General features: G+C 41.3%; 1 protein-coding gene across 1 annotated transcript in view; it reads right to left on the bottom strand.

Annotated features, from left to right (window-relative positions):
* Window positions 1–1,990: 1,990 nt before the first annotated feature.
* Window positions 1,991–15,959, bottom strand: part of LOC126298184 (glutamate receptor-like) — a 73,466-nt gene continuing 59,497 nt past the window's right edge. The window contains exons 4-5 of the mRNA XM_049989492.1: window positions 8,387–8,524; window positions 1,991–2,257 (exon numbers count right to left, since the gene is read on the bottom strand). Of these exons, the coding sequence (XP_049845449.1) occupies window positions 1,991–2,257; window positions 8,387–8,524 (405 nt within the window). The remainder of the gene's footprint in view (window positions 2,258–8,386; window positions 8,525–15,959) is intronic.

Raw genomic sequence — 15,959 nt, forward strand, 5'->3', positions numbered from 1 at the left:
GCAACAGTCCCACAGCGGGCACCAATCATATTGTATCTACAGTCCATCCAACAGTATCACCAAAGGGATACTGCTTGCGTCCAAAGGTAGAAAGACGATGTACTGCCACCACACGTCGTACTTTTCAGAGGTCTACTCAAGGTGAATTTTTTCTTCATGAATGATAATCTACACCTGCATGGATTTGTTCTGATCGATGAATTTCTTGCAGATGACGATTGCATGTGAAATTTCTGGACCTGAATCTTTTGGAACATGTGTAGGATGCATTTTTTCTTTGTAGTGTGATGGAAACCCAAATGAGCTTCTGAACAACTTAGTATGGAGGATACATCGTTAAAGTTTTATCATTGTTTTGTAACCTGTAAGTTCATGGTATGTATACACGCTGTGTGTTTGCGCGCGCGTGTGTGTGTGTGTGTGTGTGTGTGTGTGTGTGTGTGTGTTTATTGCTGACGTATATTAGATGTGGAAATACTACAACATACACGTTTCATGTAGTTTTTTGGGCCAATACTGTTGAATGTGATGCAATAATTCATATCGTCTGTATACATTTGAGCGTAGGAAAGATGGCGGCTGTGGGATTACATTGTGTTTTTGTTTTATAGCCCACCAAATTAGTATTCCGCGATAATTTCATTTTAATACTGCACTAACATTTGCTGGAGAAGAGGGGGGGGGGGGGAGGGGAGAGCTGGAAGGGGAGAGCAAGCTTGGTTTGTCACATGATAGTTAGGGGAAGTCGCTGCTGCCATCTTGGTTCGCGATGTGAGAGGGGTTCTGTCTCCACCAGGCACAGTCCGAGAGCCTCCACCTGACGTCTGAGGAACAACCAATGTGTACAAGTGGGTTAATGTCACTAAACATATACTGCTAATCCCACAAATCTGAGGTGTCCCTGTAGAGTCGGATGAAAAGTTCACATCGTTGTAGCTAACAACTACAACAGAACTGGCCACAACCCCACAAGCGAGTGATGCCTTTCTGAACGTAACGTTGTTGTCTGAGATTGTTGGTTGTTGATTTTCGCTGACAAATGGAGGCTAAAAGCGACATATCAGGTATTACATTTTCTGCTGCACCAGAAATTGTTTTGCTAATTAGGGCTCATATGTCAGTATAAATATTCTGTGATGTTACAAACGCAGTTGAGTCCTATAGTGCTCAGAGCCATTTGAACCATGTTACAAACGAAAATCAGTTTACAGTGTTGCACTTATAAAGAAAGATAGTCAGTGTGATGAGCATAAATTCAGCAAATTTACGTTATGTTCCATTTTCTACCATACAATATGGAAATATAATTACATGGTCAGTCAAATACTGAAACAAATGTTACACAACACAAAAGAATGATTCAGAATAATAGCCTATTTTCAAATAATTAAATGTAGCAACTACTATGTGGGTGCCAGCTAATATTAACAAGTTTTAGTCTTTTACAGTTCTCTCTATCTTTTTCTCTACCAACAGTATAAGGATTGCTATTGTACAACCAGCAAGTGAAATAGTTAAGACAGGTCCCATAGTACAGAAGGTGACACTTATAAATTCGGATGCTATTTTAGCTTCATTCTGCGGCCAGTAGATCAGTAGTGTTCTTGACAATATACCGCTCTCGCGCATTTTGTACAGCCTGCGAAAGACAGAACTTATCAAAAATTTGTCTAAGTTTGGAATGAAACAGAAACATATGCACATCGACTACAACTCCACTTCTTGTTTAGATGAGGTATTTGTAAAACAACTACTAGCCATAAGAATATGTCAAATTTAAATAATTGTGTAATTGTTCATTGACATTACTATCTTTCCATGAAACTAAAGTGATCCTCAATAAATGAACTATTGAGAAAATTGTTTCTGTTTTATTATGATACGAAAAGTGCATGAAGTAGTCTAAAGCTTGCAATGGGGTCTATGTTAATTTACAATTGTATATTTCGAGAGAGAATATATTACAGCTAATAGTTCAAAAAATGCGACATTACTTGTCGTTGATGATTTTGCGGTATGGGCTGCCCTTCTGAAGACCTATTCCCAAATAATAAGGCGTCGATGCCTCAGGAATTTCCGAAAGAGGGCAAGACAGGCTTTTTGAATATAGCATGCTTGTCTCATGCTTGGCTATGAAGGCATACTTGGCATTGCTGCAGACTCTCTGGAGCCCTTCGATATTGCCATGTGGTAAAATGTCCCTGTTCGGTGCTATCAGCTGGAGATATAACGCTCTCCTCACGTTATCCGCAGCATACTGGAAGAGAAATAAACAGATACTGAACGAATATTTCTAAAATGTAATTGCTTCTGGATCTCTCTATAACAACGTTAACAAAATATATACACCGCCAGAAAAAGAACTAGTACACTCTTTTAGTTGTTCCCAGTTCATTCAAGGTCTATTTCCACAACAGTGCCCCCCCCCCCCCCCCCAAACACACACACACACGCACAACCTTTCACCTATTGTTAATTTATGGTAGGTATAACAATAACATGCCCAGTCGTAAATTTTCGAAGTAAATAACTGTTTTACATTAAGTTCTTTATGATTGCAGATGATAAACTGTGGAACAAAACAACTGCATTAAATTACATAAAACCCAGGAAATCCACAGCATCTGGTAACAAGGTATGTACACAAAATTTTGTCTGTTTTTGTTATATGTTAACAGCTCAAATTTATGTGTGTACAGCTAGTACATTAAGTTCTATATGGATGCAGGTGATAAGCTATGAAACAAAATAACTGCATTAAATTACACAAAATCCCGGAAATCCACAGCATGTGATAACAAGGTACGAATACAAAACATTTTCTGTTTTTCGTGTATGTAAATACTGTCTTAAAAGGTCAAATGTATGTGTGTACAAGTAGTAAAAAGCATTTTTCGTGTTTTATAAAAGATAACAAGAAACTCACTGATGATGCTGAAACATGAGCGAAACAAGTCTGAGGAATAAAAAATAGTGTTTTGCTCAAGATGGTCTCTGTTCAAACACAAATCCATCAGAATCAGTGTAAATGTGAAAGTCCTTCATTCAAACCCAATCAAAAGGCAACCTTATCTTCCACAACATGTGGAATGGAAGAAGAGAAGTTGTTATGCACAGAGACCAAACTATAAAAACTGTTGAGGACATTAATCAGAGCTATGAAACAAAACTTGCATAATGACTGACGAATATTTGATAGGGGTGTGGGATCGGAAGAACTGAAACCTATCGATAAAAATGCACCGGAAACAATTCTGAAACAACGGAGGATTCTAAAGCAGCAGGAGAAGATCAGGAGTGAGATGATTAAAACAGGAGGAGAGCCTCTTGAAGAAGCACTTCGAATATGATTAAATGACTATACAGGGTGGTCCATTGATAATGACGGGGCCAAATATCCCACGAAATAAGTATCAAACGAAAAAACTACAAAGAACGAAACTCGTCTAGCTTGAAGGGGGAAACCAGATGGCACTATGGTTGGCCCGCTAGATGGCGCTGCCATGGGTCAAAAGGATATCAACTGCGTTTTTTTAAAAAAATAGGAACGCCCATTTTTATTGCATATTCGTGTAGTACGTAAAGAAATATGAATGTTTTAGTTGGACCACTTTCTTCGCTTTGTGATAGATGGCGCTGTAATAGTCACAAACGTATTAGTACGTGGTATCACGTAACATTCCGCCAGTGCGGACGGTATTTGCTTCGTGATGCATTGCCCGTGTTAAAATGGACCGTTTACCAATTGCTGAAAAGGTCGATATCGTGTATATCGTGTTGAGGTATGGCTGTTGTGATCAAAATGCCCAACGGGCGTGTGCTATGTATGCTGTTCGGTATCCTGGACGACATCATTCAAGAGTCCGGACCGTTCACCGGATAGTTACGTTATTTAAGGAAACACGAAGTGTTCAGCCACATGTGAAACGTCAACCACGACCTGCAACAAATGGTGATGCCCCAGTAGGTGTTTTAGCTGCTGTCACGGCTAATCCGCACATCAGTAGCAGACAAATTGCGCGAGAATAGGGAATTTCAAAAATGTCGGTGCTGACAATGCTACATCAACATCGATTGCACCCGTATCATATTTCTATGCACCAGGAATTGCTTGGCGACGACTCTGAACGTCGTGTGCAGTTGTGCCACTGGGCACAAGAGAAATTACGGGACGCTGACAGATTTTTTGCACGCGTTCTGTTTAGCGATGAAGCGTCATTCACCAACAGCGGTAACGTAAACCGGCATAATATGCGCTATTGGGCAACGGAAAATCCACGGTGGCTACGACAAGTGCAACATCAGCGACCTTGGCGGGTTAATGTATGGCGCGGCAGTATGGGAGGAAGAATAATTGGCCCCCATTCTATCGATGGCAATCTAAATGGTGCAATGTATGCTGCTTTCCTACGTAATGTTCTACCGATGTTACTACAAGATGTTTCACTGCATGACAGAATGGCGATGTACTTCCAACATGATGGATGTCTGGCACATAGCTCGCGTGCGGTTGAAGCGGTATTGAATAGCATATTTCATGACTGGCGGATTGGTCGTCGAAGCACCATACCATGGGCCGCACGTTCACCGGATCTGACGTCCCCTGATTTCTTTCTGCGGGAAAAGTTGAAGGATATTTGCTATCGTGATGCACCGACAACGCCTGACAACATGCGTTAGCGCATTGTCAATGCATGTGCAAACATTACGGAAGGCGAGCTGCTCGCTGTTGAGAGGAATGTCCCCTTCTGTAGCGCTGACTATTGAGGTTGACGGACATCATTTTGAGCATTTATTGCATTAATGTGGTATTTACAGGTAATCACGCTGAAACAGCATGCGTTCTCAGAAATGATAAGTTCACAAAGGTACATGTATCACATTGGAACAACCGAAATGAAATGTTCAAACGTACCTACGTACTGTATTTTGATTTAAAAAACCATCCTGTTACCAACTGTTCGTCCAAAATCGTGAGCCATATGTTTGTGACTATTACAGCGTCATAAATTACAAAGCGAAAAAAGTGGTCCAACTAAAACATTCATATTTCTTTACGTACTACACGAATATGTAATAAAAAAGAGGGTTCCTATTTTAAAAACGCAGTTGATATCCGATTCACCTATGGCAGCGCTATCTAGCGGGCCAACCGTATCGCCATCTGGTTTCCTCCTCCAAGCTAGACAAGTTTCGTTCTTTGTAGTTTTTTCGTTTGACGCTTATTTCGTGAGATATTTGGCCTAGTCACGATCAATGTACCACCCTGTATACGTTGGACATTCTGTCAACTGTTGAGTACACTCTGATTTGTTGTTTTATTCTTAAGAAAACCCGGTTCGTCAAGATCCTGGATTTTTAAGAATAATATATTAAATAAATGTCTGAAAGGAGGATTTTTAAGAATAATATATTAAATAAATGTCTCGAAGAAGGGAAAATTTGAAAACCATGGAAAAATGCAGGGGTTATTCTCCTTTTCAAAAAAAAACGGACAACACTAGCATCGAGAATTACAGGCCTATTAGTCTGTTATATACAGGTCGAACATAAAGTCGGGGAACACTTTCAATTACTTATTGCACTTATACAGATGTCATACATATTGCATTTTTAAGAGATACTCTGAAAGTATTTCAATATGCGAACCATGAGTCACCCGGCAGACGTCAATATGGTAATAGAATTCTTGCCATACCCGTTCTAGCATGGCATCATTGACTGTAGCAGTTGCTTCCCGTATTGTCTCCCGGAGCTCTGCTACATCACGTGGTAGAGTCGGTACATACGCCATATCTTTAATCTGTCCCCACAGAAAAAAGTCACACGGAGTGAGATCTGCTGATCGAGGAGGCCTTCTGTAGCATGGCCGATCGATCGATGCGGCAACTCCGTGTTCAGGTACCCACGAACTTCACGATGAAAGATGAACGGAGAGTCCAATTGCATTGGAGCCATCAGCCATTGCTGCAACATGTCCAAGTAGGAATATCCAGTGACAGTGCTCTCGGCGAAGAAGAGTGGCCCGTATATTTTTCGACGTGATAAGGCATAAAAACCGTTTACCTTTGGGGAATCACGCTCAAATTCAATGCATTCATGTGGATGCTTTGTACCCCAGATTCGACAATTATGCCGGTTTACTTTCCCATGTGGAAAGTGGCTTCCTTGATAAAAATTATGTGATCAAAAATGCCTTCCCCATCCTCATTCAATTGTTGAAACTGCGAACAAAACTCAAAACGCTTGTCTTAGTCATCGTCATTGAGCTTCTGCACTAGCTACAATTTGAATCGTTTCATAAACAGCTTCTGTCGCAGGACTTTCCACACTGCCATTGGAGCCATTTCGAGTTCATGGGATGCACGATGTACCGATTTCTTTGGACTCCTTATGAATATCTCTCGTATGCGCTCCTCATTCACTTCACTCACACTGGGACATCTGCTTCTCTTTGCCAGGCACAAGCAACCCGTCCTAACGAGTTTGTTTTGCCAGTGGTAAATGGCCTTCCTTGTTGGTGGCTTCTTACCATACTTGGTTCTAAACATACGTTGAACAGCTATAGCACTGTTGTTTTTGCCGAACTCTGTAACACACAGAAAGCTCGCTCCGCACCTAAACTTGCCATGTTTGCGACTAGCGCTGACTATCGACAAATTACCAAACAACGCTGTGGCAGTATACATGAAAAAAGCTTTCAGGGTTTCTCTTCAAAATGGCATATGTATCATATTTGTACAGTTTTTTGTTCCTGTGCAATATATAACTGAACGCGTTCCCGAACTTTATGTAGACACTGTATATTTTCAAGCCGCTAACAAAAATCATTAAAAACTGCCTGAGTCGGAAATTTGACTTTTTCCAGCCAGTCGACAGGCGGGATTCAATAGTATCAATCATATCCAAGGAGTACACACCATGATAGAGAAATGTACGTAGTGGCACAGCAAAGGGGGTGTGGTCCGTACCGGGTACAAGCTCCATAAGAGTGACAAAACTTAGTAGATTCTGTGGCCTGAGCTGCAAAAATATTGGTTTTTCGTCGTTTCACTCCTGACGCTTTGGGAGAGGGCGGGCAACGAGAGAGCTTTTGGACTGGTCCTGATCCCTTTCTGTGCGCGAGTTTTATTGCAGAATACTGTGCAAAATTTTTTCTTTTATTGTCTACATTTTTGGAATAGTGTAGTTGGCGTCATTGTTAGTATTACTGTTTCACGTTAAACTGCAGTTATTGTAAGTCTGATCCAATGCGATCGTCGGCATTTTTCTATTATCGCGCATGACCGTATACAACTGTGTTTTCTTCTGCAAGATATAGCTCACAGGTGGAGTTGCCACCTTTTTGTGAGAAAATGAAGTATATTGATCGTTAAAGGTAGGAAAAAAGTACTTTGTATTAAAATAAAGTATTATTTATACTTTTTAATAATTTTGTTTCAAAGTTATATTTTAATAGCTTTTGGAAATATTTAACAAGTAAATCTTACAGCTAACCAGCTACACAGCATCTTTGCAGTCTATATTTAAGTTAAAATAAACCAATAATTCATTTTAATCAAGTTCAACCACATTTTGTTTCTTTCATCCTGCCACTTGATATACAATGAAGTGGTGGAAATCAACAATGAAATGAAATAAATTTGTACAAGTTTCTAAAATAATAATTGTGTTATTAAATATTTGTTGCCATTCTTGTGCAGTGGATAATTCTGCAAAACCTTCACAAGTATTTATTTGATTGTATAACATGTTTAATAATGTAATTTTCCCATGAAGATAATTCATCTTTAATATGAGTTTTTGCACTTTTAAATTTCAAATATGTTGACAAAATGGTCCAATTGAACATTAATTTTTCAATTTATATTGCTTAGTGTAAACAGCCATATTGTTAACTAAATTAAATTTAGGTACACTAAAGATTTGTCAACAGGTAACAAAAAAATTCTGTGAATTTTACTAGTCAGTTCAGGTGAGGGTAGCAGTTTAATTTTGTGGCCTGTTTCATATCCAAAGTAGAGTTAAAACACAAGGAATGCATCATGCAGTTATGCACTACGTGTGCATGTCAATTTTTATTTATCAATTCTGGTACCAAAACTCTCATATATGTAAATAAAAAATGGTTAACTCCAAAACTGGCATTTGCATTTTCAGTACTTAGCCCAGATACACAGACATACACACACACACACACAGAGAGAGAGAGAGAGAGAGAGAGAGAGAGAGAGGGAGAAACAGAGAGAGAGAGAGAGAGAGAGAGAGAAATACGGAGTATCAAAAGGAATCAACCGATTTCTACGTCTATATTTCTGAAACTAATAAATGTATACAATGAATTTTGTTTTTTGATGAACAGGAAACTCAAAAAGTTTTTTTTTACCTCATTATTGGTGTTCAGTATCCCCACTTGAGATACAAGGCACATACCAATGCGGTATTCAGATTGTTCCCACCCTGCAGCCAGGATGGCTTGAATTACAGCTTCCACAGCGACTGTTGTGTGATGTCTCAGTACCCAATATTCTCTTATTATGACGGTTCAACCTTTGATGTAAATGTAATGTTGCCCCATCATTAAACACTAAGCATGGAAGAAACCTTCCTACTCCATCTTGCCAAGAAAGAAATTACAGAACTCCAAACGTTGTTTGTCGCCTTCTCAAAGAGTTTGCAGTAGCTGACGCCAGATGGCTGCAGGCGAAAGTAACAACCGTCTATAGAGCTTTGACAACCAAGGAAGTGACAACACTGAGAAGTTGCCGTAAAGACGTTTATAAAATCATGTTACGCGTTTGTTTATTGTGGGTGCGCACTCGAAGCTGCTGCGTCCAGATTGCTGCAACTGTCTGTGATCAGCTTACGCAGGCTTGTCTATAATTGCGAAGAATTCGAAATTAACAATTTCTCACTCTTTCTCAACGGAAACTTCGATAAGAATCTTTGAAATTGACAATACTGACATTTGAGGTTACATTACATCCAAAATCCTATAAAAATGAAACAATGTGAATTAAAGGTATTTCACATAGTTTATTGTTCTCAATAAGTATACAGAAAGATTGTCCAAAATAACATGCAATATTTTGTTATAAAAAACGTTTGGCAACCTCACTTACAGGAGACCAAATAAAAAATTATCCTTTTGTACTAAGTAAATGGAATAATTCGTAAATAATTTATTTATATCGTTTTCTCTTCTCTTAGTCATAAGGAAGGAGACAACGGGTTTCATTTATCTTGGTGCAAAATGCCTGAAAATACCTGAGGAATTAATGGGTAATGATGAAACTTCCTGGCAGATTAAAACTGTGTACCCGACCGAGAATCGAACTCGGGACCTTTGCCTTTCGCGGGCGAGTGCTCTACCAACTGAGCTACCGAAGCACGACTCACGGCCGGTACTCACAGCTTCACTTCTGGCAGTATCTCGTCTCCTACTTTCCAAACTTTACAGAAGCTCTTCTGCGAACCTTGCAGAACTAGCACTCCTGAAAGAAAGTATATAGCGGAGACATGGCTTAGCCATAGCCTGGGGGATGTTTGCAGGAGACGAGATACTGGCAGAAGTAAAGCTGTGAGTACCGGACGTGAGTCGTGCTTCGGTAGCTCAGTTGGTAGAGCACTTGCCCGCCAAAGGCAAAGGTTCCGAGTTCGAGTCTCGGTCGGGCACACAGTTTTAATCTGCCAGGAAGTTTCACATCAGCGCACACTCCGCTGCAGAGTGAAAATCTCATTCTGAATGGATAATGATGATGAATCTGTTAGATCTTTCTCTGAGCTTGAATATGATAAGGTTTAAAAACGTAAATCCAATACTTATTCAGATGTTACTGCCACATATAGTGTTGAAACGGTACCTGTGAAAAATGGTTCCCATTTATGACCTAAATGGTGAAAGTCAAATAGAACAATCATCTATTTAACCAAAGGAGCCGTGCTAAAACACACTGTTATTGTCAAATTATTACCTTGGGGTAGGGCGATCATGCGCTCATATGTGTGAAAGCAGGACCTCTGACCATAACTCCTGGTTGTGGGCTGTATGGTGGGCGACAGCCAGGTTGCCATTCCACTGCTGTCTGGTGCGTCTTCAGATATGCCTTCAGCCTGAAGCGATGCCCACTTAGAAATGGGCCCTGGTGATGAGTGAAGGTGTGTCTGGAGGTGTCACAGATAGCGTCGGGATACCAGCCTGACTGTCGCCCACCACACCGCCTGACAGCCTGGAGTGATGGTCTGAGGCGCCATTCGTTTTCATAGCAGGACCCCTTCAGAAGTCATTGGCGGCACCCTTACAGCACAGTTTTTTTTTTTGACTCATCAGTCTTCTGACTGGTTGGATATAACCCCCACGATTTCCTCTCCTTTGCAACCTCTTCATCCCAGAGTATCACTTGCAATCTACAGCCTCAGACATTCGCTGAATGTATTCCTCTACAGTTTTTGTCTTCTACTGCTCCCTCTAGTACCATGGAAGTCATTCTTTGATGTCTTAACAAATGTCCTATCATCCTATCCGTACTCCTTGTCACTGTTTTCTATAGATTCCTTTCCTCTCCAATTCTGCACAGAACCTCCTCATTCCTCACCTTACCAGTGCACCAAATTTTCAGTATTCGTCTATAGCACCTCATCTCAAATGCTTCGATTCTCTTCTGTGCCTGCTTTCGCATAGTCCGTGTTTCACTACCATAATATGCTGTGCTCCAAATGTACATTCTCAGAAATCTCTTCCTCAAATTATTACTAGTAGACTAGTGGACTTCTCTTGGCCAGGAATGCCCATTTTGCACGTGCTAGTTTGCTTCTGGTGTCCTCCTGACTCCATCTGTTATTGGCTATTTTGCTGCCTAGGTATCAGAATTCCTTAACTTTGTCTACTTTGTGACCATCAATCCTGATGTTAAGTTTTTTGCTATTCTTGACTTTCAACCTTATTCAATTTACTCTCAATCCATATTCTGTATTCATTAGACTGTTCATTCCATTCAGCTGATCATGTAACTCTTCTTCACTTTTACTCAGGATAGCAATGACATCAGCAAATCATATCACCACTATCCTTTCACCTTGCCTTTCTTTTATTTACATCATTTCTTCTTTGATGTACAGAGTGAACAGTAGGGGCAAAAGACTATATCAGTGTCTTACACCATTTTAATCCAAGTACTTTGTTCTTGGTCATAAACTCTTATTCTTCTCTTTTGACTCTTGTACGTATTGTATACTACCTGTCCCTAGAGCTTACACCTACTTTTCTCAGAATTTCTAACATCTTCAAGCATTTTACATTGTCAAACGCTTTTTCCAGGTTGACGAATCCTGTGAATGTTGAAAGTGCTACGTCGGCGGTATTACACAGCCCTTCATGGCAATCCATCTTGAGCTTGCATTTCAGCACGTTAATGCCCAGCCACACATGGCGACAGTTTCTACTGCTTGTCTTCATGCTTTCCAAACCCTACCATGACCAGCAAGGTTGCCCATTCTTTCCCCAATCTAGAACATTTGGAGCATTATGGACAGGGCCCTCCAACCAGCTCTGGACTTTGACGACATAACTCGCCAGTTAGACAGAATTTGGCAAGATATGCCTTAGGAGGACATCCAACAACTCTATCAATCAGTGCCAAGCTGAATACCTACTTGTATAAGGGAAAGATCCCCCTCATGAAGTCCGCATCTCATGGTCGTGTGGTAACGTTCTCGCTTCCCACGCCCGGGTTCCCGGGTTCGATTCCCGGCGGGGTCAGGGATTTTCTCTGCCTCGTGATGACTGGGTGTTGTGTGGTGTCCTTAGGTTAGTTAGGTTTACGTAGTTCTAAGTTCTAGGGGACTGATGACCATGGATGTTAAGTCCCATAGTGCTCAGAGCCATTTGAACCATTTTGAACCCCTCCTGAACCATGTAACTTGCCATCAGTGGGGTCGCTTGCGTGGCTCAGCGATACAGATATCGCTATTGTAGGTCCAGCCACAATGGAGGGATATCTGTTAAGAGACTGTACAAATGTGTGGTTCCAGATGAGGGGCAGCATCCTTTTCAGGAGTTGCAGGGCAAGAATCAGGATGACTGACTGATTTGGACTTGAAATCTCAAACAAAATAGTCTTGCGGTACTGGTAATGTGAACAGCTGAAAGCAAGGGAAAACTACAGCCACAATTTTTTCTGGGGCATGTACCTCTACTGCATGGTTAAATGATGATGAAATTCTCATGGGTATAGATTCCAGACGTAAAATAGTCTTCCATTTCGATCTATGGGCGGGGCTCCTCAGGAGGATGTCATCATTTCGAAAAACAAAACTGGCATTTTACAGATCGGAGAATGGAATGTTAGATCCCTTAATCGGCAGGCTGACCCGAAAATTTAAAAAGGGGAATGGATAGGTTGAAGTTCGATGTTGGGTTAATTAGTGAACAGCGGTTGCAGAAGGAACAGAATTTATTGTCAGATGAATACAGGGTTATAAATGTTGTCGTTTGTTGTTGTTGTCTTCAGTCCTGAGACTGGTTTGATGCAGCTCTCCATGCTAATCTATCCTGTGCAAGCTTCTTCATCTCCCAGTACTTATTGCAACCTACATCCTTTTGAATCTGCTTAGTGTATTCATCTCTTGGTCTCCCTCTACGATTTTTACCCTCCTCGCTGCCCTCCAATGCTAAATTTGTGATCCTTTGATGCCTCAGGACATGTCCTACCAACCGATCCCTTCTTCTAGTCAAGTTGTGCCACAAACCTCTGTTCTCCCCAATCCCATTCAATACCTCCTCATTAGTTATGTGATCAACCCACCTAATCTTCAGCATTCTTCTGTAGCGCCACATTTCGAAAGCTTCTATTCCCTTGTTGCCTAAACTATTTATCGTCCATTTTTCACTTCCATACATGGCTACACTCCACACAAATACTTTCAGAAACGACTTCCTTACACTTAAATCTATTCTCGATGTTAACAAATTTCTGTTCTTCAGAAACGCTTTCCTTGCCATTGCCAGTCTACATTTTATATCCTCTCTACTTCGACCATCATCAGTTATTTTGCTCCCCAAATAGCAAAACTCCTTTACTACTTTAAGTGTCTCATTTGCTAATCTAATTCCCTCAGCATCACCCAACTTAATTCGACTACATTCCATTATCCTCGTTTTGCTTTTGTTGATGTTCATCTTATATCCTCCTTTCAAGACGCTATCCATTCCATTCAACTGCTATTCCAAGTCCTTTGCTGTCTCTGACAGAATTACAATTTCATCGGCGAGCCTCAAAGTTTTTATTTCTTCTCCATGGATTTTAATACCTACTCCGAATTTTTCTTTTGTTTCCTTTACTGCTTGCTCAATGTACAGATTGAATAACATCGGGGAGAGGCTACAACCCTGTCTTACTCCCTCCCCAAGAACTGCTTCCCTTTCATGCTCCTCGAGTGTTATAACTGCCATCTGGTTTCTGTACAAATTGTAAATAGCCTTTCGCTCCCTGTATTTTACCCCTGCCCCCTTTAGAATTTGAAAGAGAGTATTCCAGTCAACGTTGTCACAAGCTTTCTCTAAGACTACAAATGCTAGAAATGTAGGTTTGCCTTTCCTTAATCTTTCTTCTAAGATAAGTCGTAAGGTCAGTATTGCCTCACGTGTAAATATTTCTACGGAATCCAAACTGATCTTCCCCGAGGTCGGCTTCTACTAGTTTTTCCATTCGTCTGTAAATAATTCGTGTTAGTATTTTGCAGCTGTTATAAATACAAAATCAAATAGGGATAACACAGGAGTAGGATAGTAGTGGGGTAATGGCAGCACAAAGGCATTTTGTTTGTGCAGGTTGAATACATTCAGGGAAAATCATAGATTCAGGGGTAAACCTTTTGTTATGCTGACTGATTTATGACCCCTTGGGTGTTGGTTTATGACCCCCAGGGGATGATCAGCCCTCCTGAGAGGGTGGTCGTTTGGCAGGAAGTCCATTATATTGGAGTTAGCTGAAAGTTTCAAATTGCTCTATGTCCTTAAACAATTTGCTGGAGACAGGGGTAGGGGTTTGACTGGAGTGTGTGCACCCAATACCACCATTGGAAAAAATAAATCCATGAATCGGGAATTTTTGTTAAAGTGGCTTTTAAATCAATATGTAATCCCTCCATTGGTTCTCTCAGATACACCAGGACAAAGAATGAGAGGGAGGAAGAGGAAGGGCATACCATGTGATAGGTCAGTAACAACAACAAATACCGCTCTCACTTTCCACTGCAAAACAGAGTCCATTGGACTGTATTGAGAATCAGTAAACACCACACACTGAAGCCACCTCCCATTCCATGGTAGTAATGGTCATGGTTAGATGGTGGAGATCACTGATACACACTTACAATCCAGCACTCCTGTACCAACAACCAAACACAGTGTCCCAGGCAAGAGAGTCACGCAGCACTAGTTGCTGCAGTGCGCGTGCAACTCAGCGATTGCACCAGGTCTGTAGCCGGAGTCAGCCAACCTGAGAGGACTGCCTGGCCATGGAGGGTGTCCAGGATAACTGGAGTGGTAGGAGTTTCTATTTTAACAATATGTCCAGCATCAACACTTGTAAGTTATCAATATTGAATATTCTCAAATGTCCTCCAAAAAAAATTTAGAAACTCGCAACAAATGTGATCAGGATGCTGCGTAACACAGACTGAGTATCAGTTCACAATTCATCCGCCTAGAGGGCGACACAGCTGAACTCCTCGTGACTGGTTCGAGAGGCTGAGGGGCAGCACACATCTGAAGCCACAAATGTCCATTCGTTCCGGTCACTGGCTACCTACGTCGTGCACCTGGATGGCAGGCAGAATCGTCCTAGGAAAACAGCCAGCCATAGTAGAAGACGAATAGGTAGCTTTAAGAGATGAAGTAGTGAAGGCAGCAGAGGATCGAATAGATAAAATGACCAGGCCCACTGGAAATACTGGGATAACACGGGAGTCATTGAATTGAATTGAAGAAAGGAGATAATTTAAAGATGCAGCAAATGTAGATGTATAAACGTCTAAAAAACGAGATTGACAGGAAGTGCAAAATGGTTAAGCAGGAATGGATAGAGGACAAATGTAAAGATTTAGAAGAATATTTAAATGGAGGAAAGACAGCTACCGCCTACAGGAAAAACAAAGAGTCCTTTGGAGAAAAGAGAAGCAACTGTATGAATATCTAGAGCTCAGATGGAAATCTAGTCCAAATCAAAGAAGGGAAAGCTGAAAGGTGGAAGGAGTATATACAGGGTAATTTTTACTGCTGTGTACAAACTGTAAGGATTTACTGATGAGAGGATTCAGAACAGAAAAGGTCTAATGAACTTATGTCCTGAAATTCATGGTTTCCTTGCTGGAGACCATTTGTTCAATCATACTTTGTTACAGGCTGCGGTCTGATTCGCTCTGTGCCCGGCAGCCACAGTTACAGTATGCATGGTTTCCTGCTAGAGGGTGGTACTGTTTCTCGTATGTCATGCACTAGTGCCCTTTCCTGGCATAGTAACTGGTAATGTTGTGTCCGATTCACCTCTCTTGCTGACTCACCTTGTAGTGGACGTGATAAAGCGTTGTTCATAATGGTGCCGTATTCGAATCGAGAACTTGCCGACATGGTGTTCACTTGCGGAAAGGCAAATGGCAACGGGCGGCGGGCAGCAAGGCTGTATTAGGAGACCTATCCCCGCCGACGACGACAACAACAACAGCATTCAATGTTTGCAACAGGGTTCCGCTGTTCGTCTGAGACGGGGTAGATTCAGGAAGCAACAGATCATGAAGGACGTACCCGAAATGTTCGGACACCAGACTTGGACGAAAATGTGATTAGCACTGTGAAAGGGCCCGTATCTCGTGGTCGTGCGGTAGCGTTCTCGCTTCCCACGCCCGGCTTCCCGGGTTCGATTCCCGGCGGGGTTAGGGATTTTCTCTACCTCGTGATGGCT

The sequence above is a fragment of the Schistocerca gregaria genome, chromosome X (assembly GCF_023897955.1).
Source record: "Schistocerca gregaria isolate iqSchGreg1 chromosome X, iqSchGreg1.2, whole genome shotgun sequence".
In the NCBI taxonomy this organism is placed as follows: Eukaryota; Metazoa; Arthropoda; class Insecta; order Orthoptera; family Acrididae; genus Schistocerca; species Schistocerca gregaria.